The 25,099-nt window shown below is 44.5% G+C and overlaps 1 protein-coding gene across 1 annotated transcript in view; it reads right to left on the bottom strand.

Annotated features, from left to right (window-relative positions):
- Positions 1–2,077: 2,077 nt before the first annotated feature.
- Positions 2,078–25,099, bottom strand: part of LOC126484500 (probable cytochrome P450 6a14) — a 59,724-nt gene continuing 36,702 nt past the window's right edge. The window contains exons 6-8 of the mRNA XM_050108039.1: positions 22,736–22,957; positions 11,942–12,193; positions 2,078–2,392 (exon numbers count right to left, since the gene is read on the bottom strand). Coding sequence (XP_049963996.1) covers positions 2,220–2,392; positions 11,942–12,193; positions 22,736–22,957 — 647 coding nt within the window. The 3' untranslated portion in view covers positions 2,078–2,219. The remainder of the gene's footprint in view (positions 2,393–11,941; positions 12,194–22,735; positions 22,958–25,099) is intronic.

Genomic DNA, 25,099 nt, shown 5'->3' with positions numbered 1-25,099 from the left:
GACTGTAGGAGTGTCTTAGTAGTGAAAATTAAATGTGTAAAAACTTCATGCATGATGCAGCATTTTTTCACGGATCTCAGTGATTATGACGTCATATCCCCTGACCTACGTGTCGTTCAATAATGGTATATTTACGTAGGTACATTCAGCGGCGCATGTGGATATTGTCTGCGAAATATGTTGCGAACGGACTGAGCAGCGAAGAAGTAATAAATTTAAACATCATGCATGATGGGGAAATTTTTTAATACATGACAGTGCTTATGACGTTATATCTCCTGAACCACGATTGGTAGGTGGTTCTTACTCCCACAAATATTGTTCCTTGACATTTAGAAAAGGGTGTGCCAAGTTTTGTTGAAAGAAGGAGATGTGGAACATACACACTCACACTCATGTTCAGAAAAAGTAGAACATCTTGAACGACTAGAGAAAGCTCTATATTCACATGACATGTACATTAGTACTTTCTACAGAAATGATTAGCATTTCAGTCAGCTCGGTTGAGCATGTGTCCTGTTGCCTAGCAGGAAGAGGGTCCGACATACTTTCTGATAACTTGTTCCATGCGTGATGGCATCGACGCGTATAAGGCGCGAATGGCGTTCTGTGGATAGTTACCCATGCTGCATTCACCTGGCTCCAAAGTTCGTCAGTGGTGGTTGGGACTGGGACACAGTGCAACATCCGTCATTTCACCATATTCCACACATTTTCGATTGGCGACAGTTCTGGAGATCTTGTTGGCCAGGGTGAAAGGCTCACATGCTATGACACCAAGAAGGCATGCGTTCGTGCAGCAACATGTGGTCGTGCATTGTCTTACTAAAAATTGTGTCTGAGGTATTGCGCAGAAAGGCTATGGCTACTGGTCGCAAGACGTCATTCACGTAGGACAGACTGGTCACATTGCCCTGGACACGCACCAACTGTGACTTGTGGTTGTAGCCAATAGTACCCGACACCATAAGGCCTTAGGCTGGCGCTGTTATGTCTTGTCCGGAAGCAGTCACCGTGAAGCCGCTCCCCCTGTATGCGGCGAACCAACAGAATCTGGATTCGTCCGAAAACACTACCTCATGCCATTCCCGTCCCCTGTCTTTTCATTCACGATTGCCGTCCAGCATGTTTCTGCACATTCGGAAAAGGTAGCCAGAGAAGGGGACGACGCGCACGTAACCCATGCCGTAATAAACGGCTATGAATTGTCTTCGCTAATAGTTTACGATGTGTTCCACTGTTGCACCAGAGCCGAGGAGGACGCAGACATCTCCTGCAATGATATTCGGATGAGGTGTTTATCTTCTTGGGGGGTGGTGTAGATGGTGCGACCTAACCAGTCTCGTCGTGTTCTGCGGCCTTATGTGAACCACTCTGCACATACTCGTTACACTGCCGAAAAAGTTGGTCTCACACGAGAAGCAGTTTTTAGGACGGATGCATCACATTTCTCATACCAAAAAAAAAAGCGCTCTCTTTCGAAGTCACTGACTTGACGGTACGATTAGGGCATACGTCTGTGAGGCATCCTGTATATCTGCTCAAGTCACGCTGATCCGTTCTCCTCGGTTCATAGCGACAACAAGCGCCGCAGGCATATTTTACCGGTAGACTCTGTTGCATCGCGATATCGATGTTTGCCTTGAACCCGACATGGCTCAAATGCTAATCATTTCTGCAGAAGATACTAATGTACATGTTCTGAGGATATCAACGTCCCATCTCTGGTCGTTCAAAGTGTTCTGTTTTTTTTTTCTGAACATGAGTGTACATACATCCACTTTTATAGCATGTATGGATTTGTAAAAAGAGTCACATTACATCGAACACAATACAGCCATAAAAAGCGCGCAGCAGAAGATGCCTTATGTGAAAGAAGGTAATGAGGAAAAAGGAAAAAACTTACGTATTCATAATATAAACAGACATGTCTATCACAGATTACAACGGAATGACTTACAAAACATGTTTTCATTGTGAAAGTAATACCTTTCGAATATGATTCTCAGCTTCAGTATTACACGCGTGATACGAGGGGTACGTCAGGTGCGAATGACATTGTGATTACTCGAGAGGCTAGAGGTTTCACAACAATCGCTTTATTAAAAACAATCAGCATTCAGTAACGAAAAAATACAGTATTATATACACTATGTACAGGTTTGGGAATCTCTGGGTAACAGTCTTTTACAGAGGAAATGGTGTCTTGTGACATAACGCTAGGCTGTAAGCCTCTTGCTGAGCCTCAGCTGTATCCCGCCCTTGGGTGTCATCAGGAAAGCCCTCGGTTCCAGGGACAAGTGGCGAACGCTCTTCTCGCTGGGTTCAACGCTGTACCTCGACAGTATGTTTATAAGGCCGACCTTCGTTTGCACCAGACCAAACCGCATGCCTGAAACAAGAAACATTTACTAGAGAACAAAAATACCCTCTCACATTTTGTAACAAGAGGCAGGTGCTGTGCCACGAAATGAGAAGTCATTAATCTCTGAACTTGCTGTATCATGAGAAAATGTGATCACAAACAGTCCAAGTCGGTTTTTATTTACTTGTGATCAACTTTGTTCCGGCCCATGAAAAGCTTCTAAACGTTCCAAAAACCCGTCGACGTTATAAAGCTATAATTTTAATTGTAGTTTAAATAAGAAAAGACTTTAACAGTTTGAAGATCAGCTATTAACACACAGTAACCAACATCGAGCGCAACCAAATGTTCCTATATGCGAAAGTCACGTTCGTGTTATTTTTCTACACACGCTCATATACTCATTGTAACAACCCCTGGTGTATAATACAATCCAACACGTGAAGCACTCGCGAGAGAGGAAAATCGAAATACTTTTATGCATCTATAACGCGCCATTCCGGCCTTTACCTTAATGTCACTGACAGACTGGTGAAAGATGCGATCACCATGTACAGTCAGGAGCACAACAACATCCATAACTCAGGTTTAATAATTCAGATCAAGAATGCGTTAAGAAACGCAAGGGGCCGTGAAAGGAAAATATCTAGCGTTACTACACTGATGGAAAAGAAAAACGCAGTACCAAAAAGGAGTTGTGCGACATAAACGAAAGTTGGTTGGCGTGTTTCTGCTTCTGAAAGATGATGTCTATTCAGATTTCGTGCCAGTCTCATACGAGTGGCGGTAGTAGCGCCAATGTGAGGATGCAAATTAGGTTTGCTTTAAATACACACTGGAACGGTCGTGAGAGTTAGTTAGTTAGCTTTGAGATTGGACGTGGTATGCAGTTGTTAGTAAAGAATTCCTTTAAGACGACAAAGACGCCATTTTCAGCACCACACTGAGCTTGAACGACGTCATGTAATAGGGCTACGAGATGCTGCACGTTCCTCCTGCGATATTCCAGAAAGACTTGACGGGAATGTAGCCACTATACATGGCTGCTGACAGCGGTGATCACGAGAATGTACGGGTTCAGCACGGCCACGTGTCATTACCGGGAGGGAAGACAGTCGTGTTCGACGTATGGCTCTGGCCCATCGTACTGCATCTGCAGCAGCAATTTGAGCAGCACTTGGCACCACAGTGACACAACGAGCTGTTACAAATCGGTTACTTCAAGGACAGCTCCGAGCCAGATGCCCTGTAGCGTGCGTTTCACTGACCCCAAACCACAACCATGCGACTTCAGTGGCGTCAAGCTAGAGCTCATTGCAGGGCAGGGTGGAGGTCTGTTGTGTTTTGGGATGAAAGCTTGTTGTGTCTCGATGCCAGTGAAGACCGTGCGTTGTTTAGAAGGAAGCCAGTTGTTTGACTGCAACCAATCTGTCTGTGTGCTAGGCCGCACTGGACCTACACCCGGAGTTATAGTCTGGAGTGCGATTTTGTATAACAGCAGGAGCACTCTCGTGTTTATCCGACGGACCCTTACGCAGATTTGTACATCAGTCTGGTGATTCCACCCGTTGCGCCGCCATTCATGAACAGCATTCCGGGGGATGTTTTCCAACAGGATAACACTCGCCCACGTACCGCTGTGGCCTTGGCCTGCTCGAACACCAGATCTGTTCCGAATCGAGGGCATATGGGACATCATCGGACGACAACTCTATCCTCATCCACCAACAGCATCAACCGTTCCTACACTGACCGCCCAAGTGCAGTTGGCATGGAACTCCGTCCCACAAACTGACATCCGGCTCCTGTACAACACAATGCACACACGTTTGCCACGCTTACACGAAATATTCTGGCGGCTACTTATGTATTATTAATGTACCAGCATCTCAGATTTGGAATGGCTTATCTCGTGCTTACATTGACCTATGATCTCGGAGTATTTGTCATTTACGTATGTTACCCAGACAAACGCATTTCCGAAATTTCATTACTTTAATGATTTTGTGCTGCGATTTTTTTCTCGTCAGTGCACAGGACATCGTTCCTGTTACGTATATCTATGCACATCAGCATTCCAATGGTATACCAGAGGACCTGTACGACAAGAATTTTTCCTAACTGTGACTCGCCTCTAGCTTAATTATGGATACAGTAAAAAACCACACCGAACTGGGAGAGCGAGCTCACCACATCGAGGGTGCCAAGAAACAAGAACGTGCCGAGGTAAGGAAATCGAGTTTTAAATAATAATTATAAAAATATACATAAAGAAAGACGATTAACACTTGTAATGTGAATGATTCTGTGTGTATGTGTGTGTGTGTGTGTGTGTGTGTGTGTGTGAGAGAGAGAGAGAGAGAGAGAGAGAGAGAGAGAGAGAGAGCGTGTGTGTAGCAAAGAGTATGTTCTCAGGATGAATGTTTTGTAAATACACTCCTGGAAATGGAAAAAAGAACACATTGACACCGGTGTGTCAGACCCACCATACTTGCTCCGGACACTGCCAGAGGGCTGTACAAGCAATGATCACACGCACGGCACAGCGGACACACCAGGAACCACGGTGTTGGCCGTCGAATGGCGCTAGCTGCGCAGCATTTGTGCACCGCCGCCGTCAGTGTCAGCCAGTTTGCCGTGGCATACGGAGCTCCATCGCAGTCTTTAACACTGGTAGCATGCCGCGACAGCGTGGACGTGAACCGTATGTGCAGTTGACGGACTTTGAGCGAGGGCGTATAGTGGGCATGCGGGAGGCCGGGTGGACGTACCGCCGAATTGCTCAACACGTGGGGCGTGAGGTCTCCACAGTACATCGATGTTGTCGCCAGTGGTCGGCGGAAGGTGCACGTGCCCGTCGACCTGGGACCGGACCGCAGCGACGCACGGATGCACGCCAAGACCGTAGGATCCTACGCAGTGCCGTAGGGGACCGCACCGCCACTTCCCAGCCAATTAGGGACACTGTTGCTCCTGGGGTATCGGCGAGGACCATTCGCAACCGTCTCCATGAAGCTGGGCTACGGTCCCGCACACCGTTAGGCCGTCTTCCGCTCACGCCCCAACATCGTGCAGCCCGCCTCCAGTGGTGTCGCGACAGGCGTGAATGGAGGGACGAATGGAGACGTGTCGTCTTCAGCGATGAGAGTCGCTTCTGCCTTGGTGCCAATGATGGTCGTATGCGTGTTTGGTGCCGTGCAGGTGAGCGCCACAATCAGGACTTCATACGACCGAGGCACACAGGGCCAACACCCGGCATCATGGTGTGGGGAGCGATCTCCTACACTGGCCGTACACCACTGGTGATCGTCGAGGGGACACTGAATAGTGCGCGGTACATCCAAACCGTCATCGAACCCACCGTCTACCATTCCTAGACCGGCAAGGGAACTTGCTGTTCCAACAGGACAATGCACGTCCGCATGTATCCCGTGCCACCCAACGTGCTCTAGAAGGTGTAAGTCAACTACCCTGGCCAGCAAGATCTCCGGATCTGTCCCCCATTGAGCATGTTTGGGACTGGATGAAGCGTCGTCTCACGCGGTCTGAACGTCCAGCACGAACGCTGGTCCAACTGAGGCGCCAGGTGGAAATGGCATGGCAAGCCGTTCCACAGGACTACATCCAGCATCTCTACGATCGTCTCCATGGGAGAATAGCAGCCTGCATTGCTGCGAAAGGTGGATATACACTGTACTAGTGCCGACATTGTGCATGCTCTGTTGCCTGTGTCTATGTGCCTGTGGTTCTGTCAGTGTGATCATGTGATGTATCTGACCCCAGGAATGTGTCAATAAAGTTTCCCCTTCCTGGGACAATGAATTCATGGTGTTCTTATTTCAATTTCCAGGAGTGTATATGCCGAGATGGAGTGGCTTTCGAACATCAACGACATTGGAGGGATACCTGTGGAGACACCAGTCAGTCACATGATTCCTCAAGAGGGGCAGCAGCTACGGGGGCAACAGTCTGTGTGAGCGATTGACTGTGTAACACTGGCCAACTGCTTTGTCGATACTACAAACTATTGAAAGCAAGGGAAACTATAGACATTATTTATCATAAGGGCATGCAGTTTTACTGAATAGCTTAATGATGATGGCATCCTCTTGGGTAAAAATATTCCGGTGATAAAATAGGTCCACGTTTTGAGATTTAGGATCTCGTAATGTCCTATGAGCCACTAACAGTTAAGTGAGGAAGTTGGAAACGCGTCGCAGCTCTCTGGATGTCGCTGCCACTGAAACTAGTAACGAAATCAGAATAACTGTAGCGTGCACAGGAGCGTGGAGCAGCCACTCTTCCGGCACTTCACCCACGACTGTAACAGAAGAAAACACTACTGTGTGGAAGAACCCATCGCCATGTCCTTTACGGTGATTTCCAGACAATGAATATTCGTGTAAATGTACAATGTTACATATGTAATGGGAAATCAACACATTAAGATGAAATCACACATATTAACAATACAATCAAATGGCCAACTAACGGCCTGTTGTAATGGGGGATGTTGAATACAATGACTGGAGGTAGAATGAAAGAAGTAAAAGATTATAAATGCTCTGCAATGTATTGGTAAAGTAAACATAGGTTTCAAAACTAACATTCCCGTGTGTCTGGAAAGAATTTTTTACGATCAGTCACTGTGTACTGATGACAGGCAGTAACAGTTGAATTTTTCACGAGAAAATCATTTTAAAAACTGAGGATTACTTGACGAACAATGTAGACAAGCGCGCGTGGAATCTCTGGGGAGGAGAGGGCGGAAAGCAGACAAATGGATCACGGGACGATCTGGAGCAGAAAACCAAACCACAACCACACTGACGATGAATCAGGGATAGGCGTGACGTGTAACCAGCTGGCTGTATGAAAGATGAACCAGTGAAGTTACCTGAGTGTTTCCAAGAGGTAAGAACATAATGGAGCATCGAACTGACAGACTACGGGCTGATGACACAAGAAGATATTTTAGAGACTCGTAATTCAGAGAGAAGTCTGTTGTTGACCTCTGTCTGAAAAAGGACGTCATAAGCTTTAAAATATAATAATTCACGCGAGAAGTATATTTTCAGCTATTTTCCCCTGCTTTTGACAGAATTCAACCCGTGCGTCCTCTTAAGTGAAACGGAAGAAATTGTGAGGGATGTGAAGTTAACTGATAGATACTTGAAAATACGCGAAGAAATTCATTTATAAACACATGTAGATGTAACTTTTGTGTGAAACGAAATAAGAACGCAGTCGAAAACATGTAATGCAGTAGAAATAGCACGAAAGAAGTGAATGAGCTTGAATGCCAGAGGAGTGGGACTCTGTAACGAGTCTAAGATCCTGCGGATCGGCAGCACTGAACTGTCTTGCTCGTTGCGATAGTTTGTTTGAAGCAATAAGAAGTGCAAGTTTCGTTCGGTTCGGTGGAGGCAGTAAGACCAGCTTCACGAGAAACTTTTATTACAGACTAACTGAGATATATTCAGGTCTTAAGCAGAGAATATAAAAAACCAAGAATGACTAATTGTACTAGGGTCATTCAATAATTAAAGAGACAAACTGGTCTGGGGAAAAACTGTTAGTAGGGCAAGTTTGGTAATTTTGTGGCTTTAAGTTGACATCACCGGGATGGTCCCTGATCAGCTGATATTTTGTTTATAAACTCCAAAATACATTTCAAGATTGCGAGTCCGCCTGGAACGTCCACATTAGTTGAACAACGTTCTATTATTTCTTTTTATTTTCTGAATATATACTGTAGAATATCTAAAGTTTATGGTGAAGGTTGTATGAATCGTGCAAATTTTTACAAGTGGGCAGAGCAGTTCAAAAGTGGTCGCGACTCAGTGACTGACGAACACCGTTCCGGCCTACCGGTTACCGTTTTAACTCCCTCACTTGAAAGTCGAATTGATGACATTATTCGTGCCGACCGCCACCTGACTGTGGAAATGATAGTTGATAAAGTTCAAGTTAGTACTGGTACAGTTCATAACTTTATCTGCAACAAGTTGAAGTACCGCAAAACATGTGCAAGATGGGTTCCAGAGGAGTTGACGCAGCTACACAAGGAAACAAGTTTGAGAGCGTGCAGATAGCTAACGAAACATTGTGAAAGAGAAGGTGAGCACCTCCTCAAAAAAATTTTAACTTGTGATGAAACTTGGGTTCACTATTATGAGCCAGGATCAAAAAGACAAATTATGGAGTGGAAGCACACCAACTCACCTGTCAAGCAAAAATTCAAAACTCAAGCATCAGCAGGAAAAGTCATGTTGACGGTGTTTTGGGATACAAAAGGTTCAGTTTTTTTGTGCTTATCTCGAAGAGCAGCGTACAATGAACAGCCAGTACTACTCACATTTGCTTTTAAACAAGGTGAAACCAGCCATGAGAGAGAGACGTCATGGATCTCAGAGGAGAGGTGTGATTCTCCAGCAAAGTAACGCACGTCCTCATATTGCTCAACTAACCCGTAAACCATCGACAAAACGGGCAGGGAAGTACTGCCTCATCAACCTTACAGTCCTGATTTAGCACCTAGTGATTTCCATTTGTTTGGTGCACTGAAGCAGGCATTACCTGGGAAGAGATACCAGGACAACGAGAACATGAAAACGTTAGTGGGGAATTGATTCAAACACCAAGATAAAGAGTTCTTTGTAGCCGGAATAAAAAAGGTTGTAGCCCGTTGGAACAAGTGTATAAATGTTCAAGGGGATTGTGTTGAAAAGTAGAAAAAGTACTGTTTTGTAAAAATAAAGGCTTTTTTCTCCAGACCAATTTGTCTCTTTTAATTATTGAAAGACACTCGTAGCTTTGAGGAAGAAAAATTACAGATTTAGAGAAGGAATAACAAGAATTTTAATTATGAGAAAGGATACGTTTTAGGATCTAAAAACGAGAATTTGTGTCGTAAAGATAGAAGACTTTGTAGTTATGAAGAGGGCAGAAATTTGGTGTTTAATGCTATAAACTTTAATCTTAAGAATAAGATGTAACTGGCACAGTAGGAAGATAATAAGCTGACAGGTATTAACACATTATAAACAGTTCGACACTTGCACATGCAAGAAGAAAAATATTGGCAATTATGAAATAAATGAGTCATATTGTGTTCTGAAGTACTGACTGTCAGAAAGGTAAATGAGGATGTAGAGAGACCTTTTCCGTTTGATTTGTGATATTAAGGTGCGTTTTTCACGATGTACATACAGTAGCTGGTAATGCTGTAATAAAAATAGATGTCGTGTTGCTAGGGTCTCCCGTCGGTTAGACCGTTTACCAGGTGCAAATCTTTCGATTTGACGCCACGTCGGCCACTTGCGCGTCGATGGGGATGAAATGATGATGATTAGGACAACACAACACCCAGTCCCTGAGCGGAGAAGATCTCCGACGGGAATCGAACCCTGGGCCTTAGGATTGACATTCTGTCGCGCTGACCACTCAGCTACCGGCGGCGGACTGCTATAATGATAATGTGTAGTTCATTGTTCAATGTTACGAAATTCTGTGTGTACTGTAGAGAAGGTGACGTTAAGTAGGAAAGCGACTTCTTTCACAGATCAGAATCATCGTAAAAGTCCTTGAATGTGTGGATGAAAATGTTTGACCCTAAAATCTTGGAATGTAAAAACGTTAAATTTCAACAAAAATGGCGCGAATTTGGGAAACACATTGAAGTTTCATTGTCCAAAAACAAAAAACGAAAAATAATACAATACGGAAAACATATAAAATAAATGTAAGTCTTGAAGTTGATTGCAACGCTCTTTGTAATGATAAAAAGTTCTGTATGATTCGTATGAAAGTGTGAATGATGTAAGGCAGGATACGTGAGAGACGGTTTCTGTGGGCACTGGTTGTCAGACCGACTGCTGGCCGCTGTGACCGAGCGGTTCTAGGCGCTTCAGTTCGGGACCGCGCGACTGCTACGGTCGCAGGTTGGAATCCTGCCTCGGGCATGGATGTGTGTGATGTCCTTAGGTTCGTTAGGGGACTGATGACCTCAGATGTTAAGTTCCGTAGTGCTCAGAGCTATTTGAACCATTTGACAGACCGACTAGATGTTCTGTCCTGTGCTTCTATCAAATAAATGGAAGTTAAACTTAAAAGCACAAAGTTATTTATTTGGGGAAGAACTTGGACCATCTTGTACGAAAGTTGAGTAATTTGTAATTTTATAGCTTAACATTTCCGCCCCCATCGCCGGCTTGTGATGTTGTGATATACATGTAGTAATTCATAACAACAGGCCAGGAGGGTTTTGGAAACATAGAATACATTTCAATGAGAGTTCCCACCTGCGCCGTTCATAAAAGATAAGCTAGTGTTGGTGGGAAGGACCCAGATGGCATAGGCCGTGAAGCAGTCATTGAAATGAAGAATGTCGTGTCGGGCCCTTGGGAAAGACTTGATATCAGTTCTATTTTACTCGACGATTTTCCGTCAATTACTACGAACTGTGACCGTTCAGACAGAAAATTAGGAATCCAATAGCGGAACTACATCTACACCAACACTTCGCAAATGATGTAGATGTAGTGGAGCGATTGGATGCGTAATTTTCTGTCAGAACGGTCACAGTTCGTAGTAACTGACAAAACATCATCGAGTAAAATATTGTATTGATGTTTTATTTATTATTTGCGTTAATCAGGCTGTGTGAGAATGTTAAAAGGGGAGCATCTTAACTTGTAAAGACAAGAGTTGTCCCATCAGTTTTGATTCCAAGAGAAAAGGAATTTAATTTGAAGAGCGGATAAATAAGTATTTACGAGAGAAGGACGCTGGAGCCACTAATGGCAGGTGCAGATCACCTAAGAGACTCTGCCTTTGGAGGAGGAGCAAATGAATGACGTAAGGCAGGACTCGTGAGAGACTGTTTCTGTGGGCAATGGTTGACAGACCGACTACATGTTCCGTCCTGTGCTTTTATAAAATAATGGGAAGTTAAACTTGAAAGTACAAGGAAGGGAAGGTGGAACACAATTTCGGAATCCAAACATTGTGGAAAGAGACTGATATCGAGGAAGATCCTGAATGGTGTGGACATGTATTATCTTGACCACTCGGACGCAAGGGGCGGTCAGACGCCAAAGGAAAAAGATGTGACCGAGTGCCAGTCTGATAACACATTAGTGCGGGTGTTGGATTGGTCCCAGGACATTTTTTGGTCGTTTACCGCTACTTTATACTCTGATAATGATCTGGTAAATGTTGCACAGTGGATGGGAGTCTACCTTAGACTACAAGTCCCCGTATAACTCGCTCTTTAAGTTGAGTCGAGGGTCGAACGAAGGTGAAAGATTAGGACCTGCAATAGGACCGTGCCTCTTGAAGCACTGTGATTTTGAAACCAACCTTCGCGCCGAGGAAAGGTTTACCCTTTTTGTGATCTGGAATTTAAAGAAAATCTTAAACACTGCTCATGGGGGGAGTGTGTATTCTGTATGTTTGTTCTAGCCTGAACATGTTATTTGCGTGTGAGGTGATTATGACGGAAATTGACATTTGCGAAGTTTGGGCGGTGTTGTCGTGAAGGTGAAGGGCAGCTGGTACAGCTGCAGGACTCACCTATGCAGATGCGAGGCCCCTCTCCGAACGGCAGGTAGACGTAGGGGTGCCTCTGGGCCTTCTGCTCCTCGGAGAACCTCTCGGGGTCGAAGCGCTCGGGGTCCGGGAAGATGTCGGGGTCGTGGTGCAGGCCGTACACCGGAATTATGATGGGGGTGCCCTTGTCGAGCACTACGTCCGTGTCGGGAATCCGGTACTCGGCGTTGCTCTCCCTGTTGAGTATCATCACCGGCGGGTACTTCCTCAGCGTCTCTGCAACAGGCGTCGGACTCCGTAAGCCTTCTCCCTATTATCTGACAGTCACGACAGCATTCCCAAGCTGGACACTAGTAGCTGTTTACCATTTAGATATGAATAACTACACTACTGGCCATTAAAATTGCTACACCACGAAGATGACGTGCTACAGACGCGAAATTTAACCGACAGGAAGAAGATGCTGTGATATGCAAATGATTAGCTTTTCAGAGCATTCACACAAGTGTGGCGCCATCTTGCTGACATGAGGAAAGTTTCCAACCGATTTCTCATACACAAACAGCAGTTGAACGGCGTTGCCTGGTGAAACGTTGTTGTGATGCCTCGTGTAAGGAGGAGAAATGCGTACCATCACATTTCCGACTTTGATAAAGGTCGGATTGCAGCCTATCGCGATTGCGCTTTATCGTATCGCGACAGTGCTGCTCGCGTTGGTCGAGATCCAATGAGTGTTTGCAGAATATAGAATCGGTGGGTTCAGGAGGGTAATACGGAACGCCGTGCTGGATCCCAAAGGCCTCGTATCACTAGCACTCGAGATGACAGGCATCTTATGCGCATGACTGTAACGGATCGTGCAGCCACGTCTCTATCCTTGAGTCAAAAGACGGGGACGTTTGCAAGACAACAACCATCTGCACGAACAGTTCGACGACGTTTGCAGCAGCATGGATTATCAGCTCGTTGACCATGTCTGCTGTTGCCCTTGACGCTGCATCACAGACAGGAACGCCTACGATGATGTAGTCGACGACGAACCTGGGTGGCCCGCATCTCGTGGTCGTGCGGTAGCGTTCTCGCTTCCCACACCCGGGTTCCCGGGTTCGATTCCCGGCGGGGTCAGGGATTTTCTCTGCTTCGTGATGGCTGGGTGTTGTGTGCTGTCAGGTTAGTTAGGTTTAAGTAGTTCTAAGTTCTAGGGGACTGATGACCATAGATGTTAAGTCCCATAGTGCTCAGAGCCATTTGAACCATTTGGACGAACCTGGGTGCACGAATGGCAAAACGTCATTTTTTCGGATGAATCCAGGTTCTGTTTACAGCATCATGATGGTAGCATCCGTGTTATGCGACAAAGCGGTGAGCGCACATTGGAAGCGTGTATTCGTCATCGCCATACTGGCGTATCACCCGGCGTGATGGTATGGGGTGTCACTGGTTACACGTCTCGGTCACCTCTCGTTCGCATTGACGACACTTTGAACAGCGGACGTTACATATCAGATGTGTTACGACCCGTGGCTCTACCCTTCATTCGATCCCTGCGAAACCCTACATTTCAGCAGGATAACGCACGACCGCATGTTGCAGGTCCTGTACGGGCCTTTCTGGATACAGAAAATGTTCGACTGCTGCCCTGGCCAGCACATTCTCCAGATCTCTCACCTACTGAAAACGTCTGGTCAATGGTGGCCGAGCAACTGGCTCGTCACAATACGCCAGTCGCTACTCTTGATGGACTGTGGTATCGGGTTGAAGCTGCATGGGCAGCTGTACCTGTACACGCCATCCAAGCTCTGTTTGACTCAACGCCCAGGCGTATCAAGGCCGTTATTACGGCCAGAGGTGGTTGTTCTGGGTACTGATTTCTCAGGATCTATGCACCGAAATTGCATCAAAATGTAATCACATGTCAGTTCTAGTATAATATATTTGTCCAATGAATAGTCGTTTGTCATCTGCATTTCTTCTTGGTGTAGCAATTTTAATGGCCAGTAGTGTATTCTACTATTCGTATTTCGCCACATAATTTTACACTGGTATTCACAACTTAAGTAACAAACTGCTGTTTCCACGTGTTGTGTCCAAACCACGGTATAACCATACAAAATGTTAACAGATGTCCTCAATCGTGTTCTTCGCGGAGTGTGGCACTCCGGTCCATGGACGACCACGTCATCGGTGACGTCAGGGCACCTATCAAACGGGGTACTGTTTGCCGGTTAGTCCCATATCCCCAATCGCTGTGTATACAGTCACAGACGCTCAAGTACTGCGCAGAGGAGACGCCTACAGACACCTTGCTGTGGAGGACCATGAGGAGAATGGAAGCGGGACAGACGCAAACTCGTGTTGTTGAATGGCTTAATGTGAAGCGTTTTGTTGTTTCTCGGATGTGGCGACTATTCATAGGCACTGAACCAGTATCCCGAAGATCAGGGCAGGGCCGATCACGTGTGATATCAAAAGGAGAGGACCGTTATTTGGCCGTAAGGGCCTACGGTATCGCCTTAGTACTGCACGGCAACTCGCATCTGACTTTGCAGCATCCACTGGAGGCGTTGTATCGAGACAAACAGTGCACATAAGGCCTCGGCAGAGTAGCTTTTATTTTCGGAGACCTTCTGTATGTGTACCTCTGATGCATCTTCGCAGAAGGGAAGGTCTGGAGTGAAGTAGTCAACTTGCCACCTGGACGGCCGAACTGTGGGCCAATGTTCTTTTCGCACATGAGTCCCTATTTGGTCTGGAGAGTAATTATCGACGCATTCGCATCTGGAGAGAACGTGGAACACAATTTCTGAATCCAGACAATGTGGGAAGAGACTGATATCGCGGAAGATCCTCATTGGTGTGGGCAGGAATTATGTTGACCACTCGAGCACCTCTTCTTGAAATTGAACAGGTGAATCGGCAGGGTTTAACTGGTGTCAGGTACCGTGACGGAACCCTGGGCCCTCGTCTGCGGTTGTTGCGAGGTGCTGTTGGCCCAGACTTCGTACTGATGGATGATAATGATCGACCTCATATAACACGGGTGGTTGATGTTTCCTTGGAAATGACAGATATTGCACCCATGGCGTGGTCTTCTCTCTCTCCCGATTTGAATCCCATAGAGCATGTCTGGGATTAGCTAGGGGGACGGGTTGCACCACGTCAGCATCCACCAACCACTCTCCGAGACTTGCGAGCAGCGCCGCAGGAAGAATGGCTGTTGTTTCCTCTAGATGAGACTGATGACATCACTCAGAGCATGTCCCGTCGTTGTCAGGGTTGTATTGGAGCCAGACGTGGTAACATCCCACGCTCAGGACATTAACCAGTTGTTGGAATGTGGGAGCAAGTTGGATAAAAGGAAGAACATTTTTGTGTACCGTTATGCATATTGCCGTCGTTTAGGTTCTGTATTCTTTTTTCCACTTTACTATCACCTGTTTATACTGTTTTGTGGCAAAATAAACGCAACAGTGAAAAATTTCTATTTGTTCCTTTAATTTTGGACACCAGTGTATTTAATTTTTCAGTCAAACTTGCTTCTTCTAATTAACAAACGTAAACATGGTCTTCAGTAGGCAGTAACGCGAGCTTTATTCAATCGCGCGATTAGCTGATTTCGACTAGGCGTCATTTCCAAGCAAATTTCTGACATCTGTATTTCATGTCATTTTCAAATCACCCTAATTACAAGTAAAAAGTAGTCATATTCCGTCATTTTACGAAAGGATCCACTCTACAGTGACAACTTTTAACACCGTATTCTAAATTCTGTTCTATGTACAACATTCTTGTAATTGCATTACTCATTTTCAGTAGTCTGCAAAAGAAGTCGCAGTTATTCTAACCATATGCCTTATTTTAATTACTAGCGGAGAAACCAGGACCTGGCCGGTGTGGCCGTGCGGTCTAGGCGCTTCAGTCTGGAACCGCGTGACCGCTCCGGTCGCAGGTTAGAATCCTGCCTCGGGCACGGATGTGTGTGATGTCCTTAGGTTAGTTAGGTTTAAGTAGTTCTAAGTTCTACGGGACTGATGACCACAGATGTTAAGTCCCATAGTGCTCAGAGCCATTTTTTTGGAGAAACCAGGTGTTGCTCAGGTAATTTACTTGCAGCAGTGCGCTCACGCCCATACCACGCAGCGTCTAGTCTCGTACTTAATGTTCACGACGTCGACACTCCTGAACTCATATCGTCCAGTGATACAATTTGTAGATACATTCAATGGCTTTTGTGGATACTGTCTGCAGAATGTGTTGCAAATGGAGTTAGTAGTAAACAAGTAATAAAGTTAAACTCCATGCACGAAGCGGCCGTCTTTCACGCATCTCACTGGTCATGACGTCATATCTCCCAAACTAAATGTCGCAGAATGATATAATTTTGCACTTACTTTCAGTGATATTTGTGCATACTGTCTGTAAAAAGCATCCCAAATACAGTCAGAAGTAAAGAGGTAATACTTTTTAATGCCATGCCTCATGCCGTACATTAACTGCATGAACAGCGGAAAAGTAGTGTGCGATAAAAATTTTGTAGGGGTTACAAGAGACAACAAGTTTCTTAAAAGTTTGAAATTATATGTAGAATTTGTTGCAAGTCGCTATGTGCACTCATTCTCAAATACTGGATCAATAAAGTTTGGGAATTCAAGCGTCGTGGATTTATTTTCACACTCACTCCTCTGATAGGTATGTGGTTCTTAGCCCGACAGCCATTGTCGTCTGACAGTAAGGTATATGTGTACCAAGTTTGGTTGAAACTGGTCCAGTAATTTAGGAAGAGATGTGGAACACACACACACACACACACACACATACATTCAGAGATCCATTAGAATACGTATGAATTTAGTTTTGAGTTCTTTGGTTTAGAGGTGTGGTGCATCACACGTGTACTTTGAGATTCAGTTACCATTTACACTATATATAGTTTCTTAGTTAAGCAGTTAGCTTCATTTCTCTTATATTTTACACTTATAAAAGTAACTCCTGATGTTGTATATGAAACTTATAAATAGTCAACATAATGAGTGAACGTAAATGTGTTGCTATGACACTCCACACATCTAAGGAAAACGTATGAAAGTGACATATTCATAGTTAATAAAATAGTTATTAATAGATTCATTTTATGTAGAGACTACAGAAAATACCTGAGACGCTTAGAAGATACATGTTGCCTCAACGAGCTCAACTAAAATTCAGTCGCAAAACACCCAGTAACCGCATTTATGTCTACAGGACAAACAACATTAACTAGTAACTGAGAGTGAATGATGCAAATATTATCAGTCTACAAAATATCAAAACTGATTGAATGCGAGTACTGACTGCTTAAAGGCTGCAGCCTACAAGATTTTTTTTTCTCCTGTCATCAAAAAATGCTGCAAAGAAAGAGGGAAATAGGTCTTCGAAATACTCAGCAAGTCACTCAGTTAACGAATATGGATGCATATCCGATAGGATTACTCCTACCTGTCTACAAAAGAATACTGGGTAGTAACTACGGACGGGACACTCAATCAGAGGAGAAAAGAAATTTATGGCACAACATAACTAGAAGAAGGGATCAGTTCACAGGACACATCCTCTGGAAGCAACGAATCATTAGTTTGGTAGTGGACAATATTGTGGAGCTAAAAACTGTGGAGGGCTGCCGAAGCTTAAACATTGTAAGCAGATGAAAATGGATGCAGATTGCGATACTTATCTCGAATTAAGAACGTTTCCAAAGGATGAGTAGTATGGGGAACCGCATCAGACCTGACTTCGGGCTGAAGGTCACAACAACACAAAGCATGAAGCTTCCTGCCAGATTAAAACTGTGTACCGAACCAAGACTCAAAATCGGGACGTTTGCCTTTCGCTGGCAAGTGCTTCTGCGACTGAGCTACCCAAGCACAACTCACGAGCCCACTGCAGAACTTTACTTCCGGCAGTACCTCATCTCCTATCTTCCAAACTTCGGTCGGTAGAGCACTTGACAAAGAAAGGCAAAGGTCCAGAGTTCCGGTCTCGATCCGGCACACAGTTTTAATCCGACAGAAAGTTTCATATCAGCGCACACATCGCTGCAGAGTGAAAATTTCATTCTGCAAACTCCCGCCCCCCCCCTCTCCAGTTTGTGGCTAAGTCATGTATCCGCAATTGTCTTTCTTCCAGGAATGCTAGTCCAAGCTTCGCAGGAGAGAACTTCTGTGAAGTTTGGAAAGTAGGAGGTTAGGTATTGGCGGAAGTAAAGCTGAGGACGGGTTCTGAGACGTCCTTGGGTACCTGAGTCGGTAGAGTAGTTGCCCGCGAAAGACAGAGGTCCTGATTTCGAGTTTCGGTCTGGTACACACTTCTAACCTGCCAGGAAGTTTCATATCGGCGCACACTCAGCTGAAGAGTGAAAAATTCACTCTGGAAGACAAGACAGGTTGAAAAAGGTGACTTTTTAAAATTTATGTTCTCTGTTAAGAGTAGTTCTTGTCAGGGCAGTACGAAGAATCGGTACAAATTTCGTAAATTTCTCTCAGAAATTTCTTAATATGTCACCAGCTTTCCCCATGTATTGATCGCTGTCTTTATGTTTGACATTCTCACACGCCCCTTCTGTCTGTTCCCTCCCATCTGTCACTACCTGCATGAACTACTTATTCCTGTCCAAACGCCAATGGATTGGTAACAAACAAACGATGCGTTTCCAAATATTGAGGGGAGCAGTGTATATACCCAGTGGTAAGACTCATTTCGGACTGTTCTCTGTGTCAAATTTATTGACACCTGTGCCATACGCCTTGGCATAGAAACAGTCCACACATCCCACAAAACTTACAGAGACGTAAATAAAGTTGCCAACTTTGTGAACTGCCGCTAAAGTTTGAAAATATCGAGGGAGTGTTTATCAAAGACGGTCTCCTTTCCGCGTCGTCATCATAGTAAGGAAATGGTCCAGAGGTATAACTACATCTGCTTCTGCATGAGTACTCTGCAACAATCACTGGTGTTCCGTGCAGACGGTTCGTCGAACCACCTTCAGACCATTTCTCGATCTTTCCACTCTGCAGCAGAGTGTGGGAAAAATCATCACTTATCGCTCTCTATACGAGCTATGATTTCTCTTATTTTTATTCAAAAAATGGTTCAAATGGCTCTGAGTACTATGGGACTTAACATCTGTGGTCATCAGTCCCCTAGAACTTAGAACTACTTAAACCTAACTAACCTAAGGACATCACACACATCCATGCCCGAGGCAGGATTCGAACCTGCGACTGTAGCGGTCGCGCGGTTCCAAACTGTAGCGCCTAGAACCGCTCGGCCACCCCGACCGGCCTATTTTTATTACAATGATAATTTCGTCCTATGTAGCTTGGCGTAAATAAAATATTTTCACATTTAGAGGAGAAAATTTATGCTAAAAATTTCGTCAAAAGATCTCACCGCAGCGAAAAAACCTTTGTTTTAATGATTGCCTCCCCAACTCGTTTGTCATATCCGTCACACTCTCAGTTTTATTAGCGATAATACAATACGAACTGCCCTTCTTTGGACTTTTTAGATGTCCTTCCTCAATCGTCTGGTATGGATCCCATTCTGCACAGCAATACGTAGCATACGACGGACAGGCATAGTGTAGGCAGTCTCTTTAGTACACCTGTTCCATCTTCAATACAACCCAATGTTTTGTTTGCCACCCCCACAACGTTATATATGTCATCGTTACAGTTTACATTATCCGTAATTGTAATTCCTAACTATTTAGTTCAATTGGCAGCCTTTAAATTTGTGTGATCTAACGTGTGACCTATATTTAATGGATTTCTTTTCGTACGCATGTGCATGCCCTCACATTTTTCCCGATTGAGAGACAATTGCTACTTTTCGCACCGTACAGATACAGTGTTTAGGTCATTTTGCAGTTGGTTTTGGTCTTCTGAGGACTTCACTAGACGGTAAATGACAGCATCATCTGCAAAAATCTCCCAAAACTTTTACATAGAATAGGAACAGAAGAGGACCCATCATATTTCCTTGGGGAATGGTACATATAACTTCCGTTTTACGCGATGATTTTCCCTCGAATAGTACGTACTATACCTTTCTGAGAGGAAACCACGAATTCAGTCGTACAATTGAAACGATATTCGATGGGTACGCAATATGATTACAGGTCTCTCGGGAGGAATGGTGTCGAAAGCTGTCTCGAACTCTAGAAATATGTTATCAATTTGAGATCCCCTGTTAGCAGCTACTTTCTGAATCCGTGCTGACTGTATGCCAACAATCCATTATCTTAGAAATAATTCACAATGTTCAAAAACAGTATATGTACCAAAATCCCACTGCAAATTCACGTCAGTAATGCGGGTCTGTAAGTCATCGAATTACCTCCATTTCCTTTATTGAGTACTGGTGTGACCGTGTGCCCTGTGAAACTTTTCAGTCTTTATGTATGGGCCTTTCGTCGAGCGAGCGGTTGTATATGATAGCTAAATATGAGGCTATTGTATAAGCATAGGAACCTAACTACTATACTATCTAGATCAGAAGACCTGCCTTTACTAGTTGATTTAAGCGCTTAATTACACTGAGCCTTTGTTAAGTGATTTAAGCTGCTTCGCTACACCGAGTATATCTATTTGTAATTGTGACTCATGTTAATAGCTGTTCTTCATTCGAATTCTGGAATATGTACTTCTTTGGTGATGGAATTTCGGAAAACTGCGTTTAGTAACACCGCTTTGGTTGCGCTGACATCGGTCATAATCCCATTGTTATCGCGCAGCGAAGGTATTGATTATGTGTTGCTGCTGGTGTACTTTACATGATATCGAGACAGAGTTTCGTTGTGGAAGCTGTTAAAAGCATCTCATATTGAAGTCTGCGTTAAGTTACGACCTTCAGTAAAACATCGCTAATGCTGGAGATTTTGTGTTCTTTTAAATCTGGCATGCTTTTTTCGTCCCTTTGCAAGTGTTCTGACCTCTTTTGTGTACCATGGGGAATCAGCAGCATGTTTTATTAATTTATTCGGTATAAGTCATCAACTGCTGCAGGTACTGTTTCTTTGAACGTAAGACACGTATGGTCTGCAATTACATAGTCAGTTGGGAAGAATTTTTTAAATAGATATATTTCGGATTGACTTTTGGTGGATGTGGATGTTGCGGTGGACCTTGTGGTCATTAATCCCTGTATCTGTCATGATGCTCCCTATTTGCTGAGTTTTTTAACTCCTAAGAGGTGAAGTATTTTTGCGCAACCATTTACACTTAGAGTGGGGTACTGAAGTGATGAACCCATGTTTCACTGCCTGTGACAAAATTCGACAAGAAATTGTCACGATCAGCCTTGTAATTCCGCATAGATGGTCCTTCGTCGGTTTTTATGGTCTTTAGTTAGGCAGCTAGGAACTCAATGGGCACGTACCTTTGAGCACTCCAACTAGTGGATGAGATTGTCAGCACTACCAACAGAGACGTTCAGTTGTGCAGCGAAGCGTTTGATTGTGATCCGTCGATCATCCCGAATTAGAGCGTCCACACGTTCCAACATTTCAAGAGTAACTGCTGCGTGATGCTATTCGGCACACGATAGATCGGACAGGTTTACACGTACTATATTCCAGTGATGACAGACGCCTCGCCCAACGAATCACGATGTTTTTGTTCACTGCCAGGTCTCCGTAGACATTGCGCAAGCGCCTACGAATATCAGCGATACTCTTGTTTTCCGCCAAAAGAAACTCAGTGACAGCTCTCTGCTTGGAACGCAACTAGGTTACAAACGCCTTTTTGAAGACGACGTATAGAGCCGCTACCTACACGAACTTCGTGAAACTATAGGGGCTGAAGCGGGTACACTCCACGACGTCCCACAACAAATTCCGCATTTTTTGAACCGAAATTGGTAGAGAGAAAAATTTGTTGCGTTGCTTATTGACCGCCCCTCGTATAAATATGCACGAATTTTACACAGCGAAATGAGCAAAAAAACTTTTAACTCTTCTCTTAGATGGCAGCTTTACCACCACTTCGTAAATCGCAAAAGATTCCCAAAAATAAAACCGTATGCCCTAAACCACATAACGTGTTGCTTTTAATCAAAAATATTGCATTTTCTTACGAACTAATACGCCAAAAAATTGCCACCATTCGACACTAGCTCCTAGATTATCTAGAAGAGTCGCACCACAGTCCTGGTTCACCTTAGGCTTACGTACCGCCTAGACTAATACAGTTGTTCAGATGCAGGTAATATACAGAAATTGTGATGGCGTAAGCTGTCAGCAGCATACCGGTAGGCAAAGATACAGCTCGACGATCGATAGTAGGCGCTGGATCAAGCGCCCCTATCATGTGAGAGGCCAGAGACACACCGACAAACAATACGCCGCCAACGCCCTCTCGACAGCGGGTATTTATACCGATGCCGCTGATTGTAGGGCCTCACTGACTCTCTCAGGCTACGACGGTACATAGCGACCAGAGTTGTGACTATACCAGCGAGACTAAAGTTTTTAATACCAAGATTACCGATATGTCTGCAATAAGATTACTGCTGAGGAGCTTGTAGCACGAACATGAACTCTATTAAAATTAAGTAGCAGCTTCAGGTAAGAAAAGAACCATACTAATCCACGTGTGCATTTGTGTTGTAGAAACAGGACGCAGGCCACCTATAACAAAATCCTCTCCCTTGATTCCTTACGGCACAAGACTCTACAGAAATCTCTTCCTGTCTAAAGTACCAGAACCAGTGCTACACTTATTCTCTACAGGGCAGGCCAGCGTGATATGAGTGAAACATGTTGCGACAGAAATTGCTACGCACCTGCAACGACTTTTTCGAGGTAGGGCATGCTATTGACTGCCTCATAGGTGATTTGTCCACCGTGTTGCTTCAGAACTGCGTCGATTTCCGTCTGCAGGCGCCCTTGGACCTCCGGATGGTGGGCGAGTTCGTGGAGGGCGAAGCTCATGGTAGTCGAGGACGTCTCGAAGCCCGCGATGAAGAAGACGAACGCCTGGGCAGCGACTTCGTCAATGGACAGTCCTGGAACAGTACGCCGGTATTCTTCTACTCTCACGGTGTTCAAATGGTTCATATGGCGCTAAGCACTATGGAGTCATCAGTCCCCGATGACTATTAGATTTTCAGCTCCATTTACGTACTTAATTACCTGTTCAATATCCTAGTATACTTCTCTGTCCCTTCGTCTTCAACTTGCGACGTCAGCAGGTATAATTGAACTATCGTTGTCGGTTTTGGTTTGCTGTCGATTCTGATGAGAAAGACCCTATCACTGAACTGCTGACAGTAACTCAGTCTCTGTCTTACTTTTCCATTCATAACGAATCCTATCCCCGTTATACCCATTTTCTGATGCTACCCTATACTCACCTGACTAGAAATCTATGTCTTCTTTCCATTATACTTGGCTGATCCCCACTATATCTAGATTGAGCCTTAGAATTCCCTTTCTCAGAGTTTATAACGTCCAATTAGGCAAAATTTTTCACCATATCCCTCAGGAGGACATTCAGCAGCTCTGTCAATCAACGCCAAGCCGAATGCCTGTTTGCATAAGGGCCAATTTGTAAAGCTATTTCTCTTGAATAAATCACCTAATTTTTCTGAAATTATAATCGTTTGTTCCTCTGCACACGTACAGCACATCTACCTGTTTCCGTCTGATTCGGATAATTCCTTCGTAGGGCGTCGTTTTATTTTTTGTCTCAGGTTGTATATGAGCTGAGAATATGCACTAAGAATCTACAACAAACGCATGTCAAGGATATTGGACAGCATTTTTATGGATATGACACATTTTGATCTGAGTAGCACCGTCAGTGCCAGGATCGGCGTCTTTCTCGAGTTGTATCAGACTTCTTGTTAATTCAATCGTCAGTGATGCGGTAAGGCCAGAAAGGAAAATCCATAGTGAGCATCTCAGTGTTTTTGTTCGGCAGAGGTTAATTTTAGCAGTTCTGTATTCCTAGCGATGGCTTGCTACGACGCTTATCTATCTTTAACTGGGCGGCTACAGGGTAATTCGCGATTTTCCGCGCAATACATTACACGAGGCATTTAGAATTCAACAGTTCCTGAACATTTTAATCCATTGTGAAGACTCTTGTTATCATCTGTACAACGACAGGGCAAGACACATCGTGCAGCAGCCAGCACATTAATTTGGCTGAGCCATCTTTCAACACATACAATCTCGCTTGGATAATTCTGTGCCAAGGTTGCACGGAATACGTTTCAGGGAACAAGAAAACAGGGGGAGATGCAGGGTCATGATGAAGGTGTGGAGGACAATGGCATGTGGCAGGGCAGCTGAAGGGACAGAGCAGTGGTAATCAGAGTGAGGTACCGGGCTTAGTCGATTGCTTGGAAACGTATCTAATCCGCTATGCACTGCCCTGAAAAGCGAGAAGTGAGAAGTGAATACCATTAATTTTAAACCTTATTGCTTACATGGATCCAAGCGACGGATCTTGTACGTATGGGATTTTGGTGCTGAAGTGTAATATTTAGTAGGCTGCTACAGGTGTAGAGCTCACAGTTAGTAAAGGTGACATGTTTCATGCAGCAGTCTACGATCGGACAGATACTCGCACTTATATATTTTTTGTATCCAACTTGTTGCCAAATGCAAAGTGGAAACAGTACTGTTAAAAGCTATGTATTCTGGGATTAAAAACAGTATGGAATGTGAAGCAGTTGAGCAGCTTACCCCGTAACATGCAATATTACGCAGTGAAAGAGACACTGTAATTCAGCATCTCGAGAACTGTAAAACCCTCGCTGTAGACAGTATATATGGTGAAGTTATCAAAGAAATGGGACAGGAAAGTGTTTATGTGCTGCATTCGATGTGTACAAGAATATGGGAAACTGGGGAGCGGTCAGAAGACTAGTCGAAGTCTCTCCATGCTCCTATGCAACAAAAAGTCAACCAGGAACTGCTACAACTACCGAGCTATTGTCTTCATATCCCAAACAAGCAAAATTTTGCTCTACGTCTCGAACCAGGGTTTGAAGCCGTACATTCAGTCTGACATATCCACGGAACAAGCACGTTTGGTTGAAGGAAAAAGAAGTTTTGAATAGATTCTCAACATCGGACGGAAAATCAAGAAATCGCAGGAGATTTGTGTTCTTGCCTAAAAAGTTGTGGGAGGTGCTTGC

The sequence above is a fragment of the Schistocerca serialis genome, chromosome 6, assembly GCF_023864345.2.
Source record: "Schistocerca serialis cubense isolate TAMUIC-IGC-003099 chromosome 6, iqSchSeri2.2, whole genome shotgun sequence".
NCBI classification, from domain to species: Eukaryota; Metazoa; Arthropoda; class Insecta; order Orthoptera; family Acrididae; genus Schistocerca; species Schistocerca serialis.
Note: the sequence above shows the minus strand (reverse complement) of the source record. Positions and strands in the feature narration are given on the sequence as shown.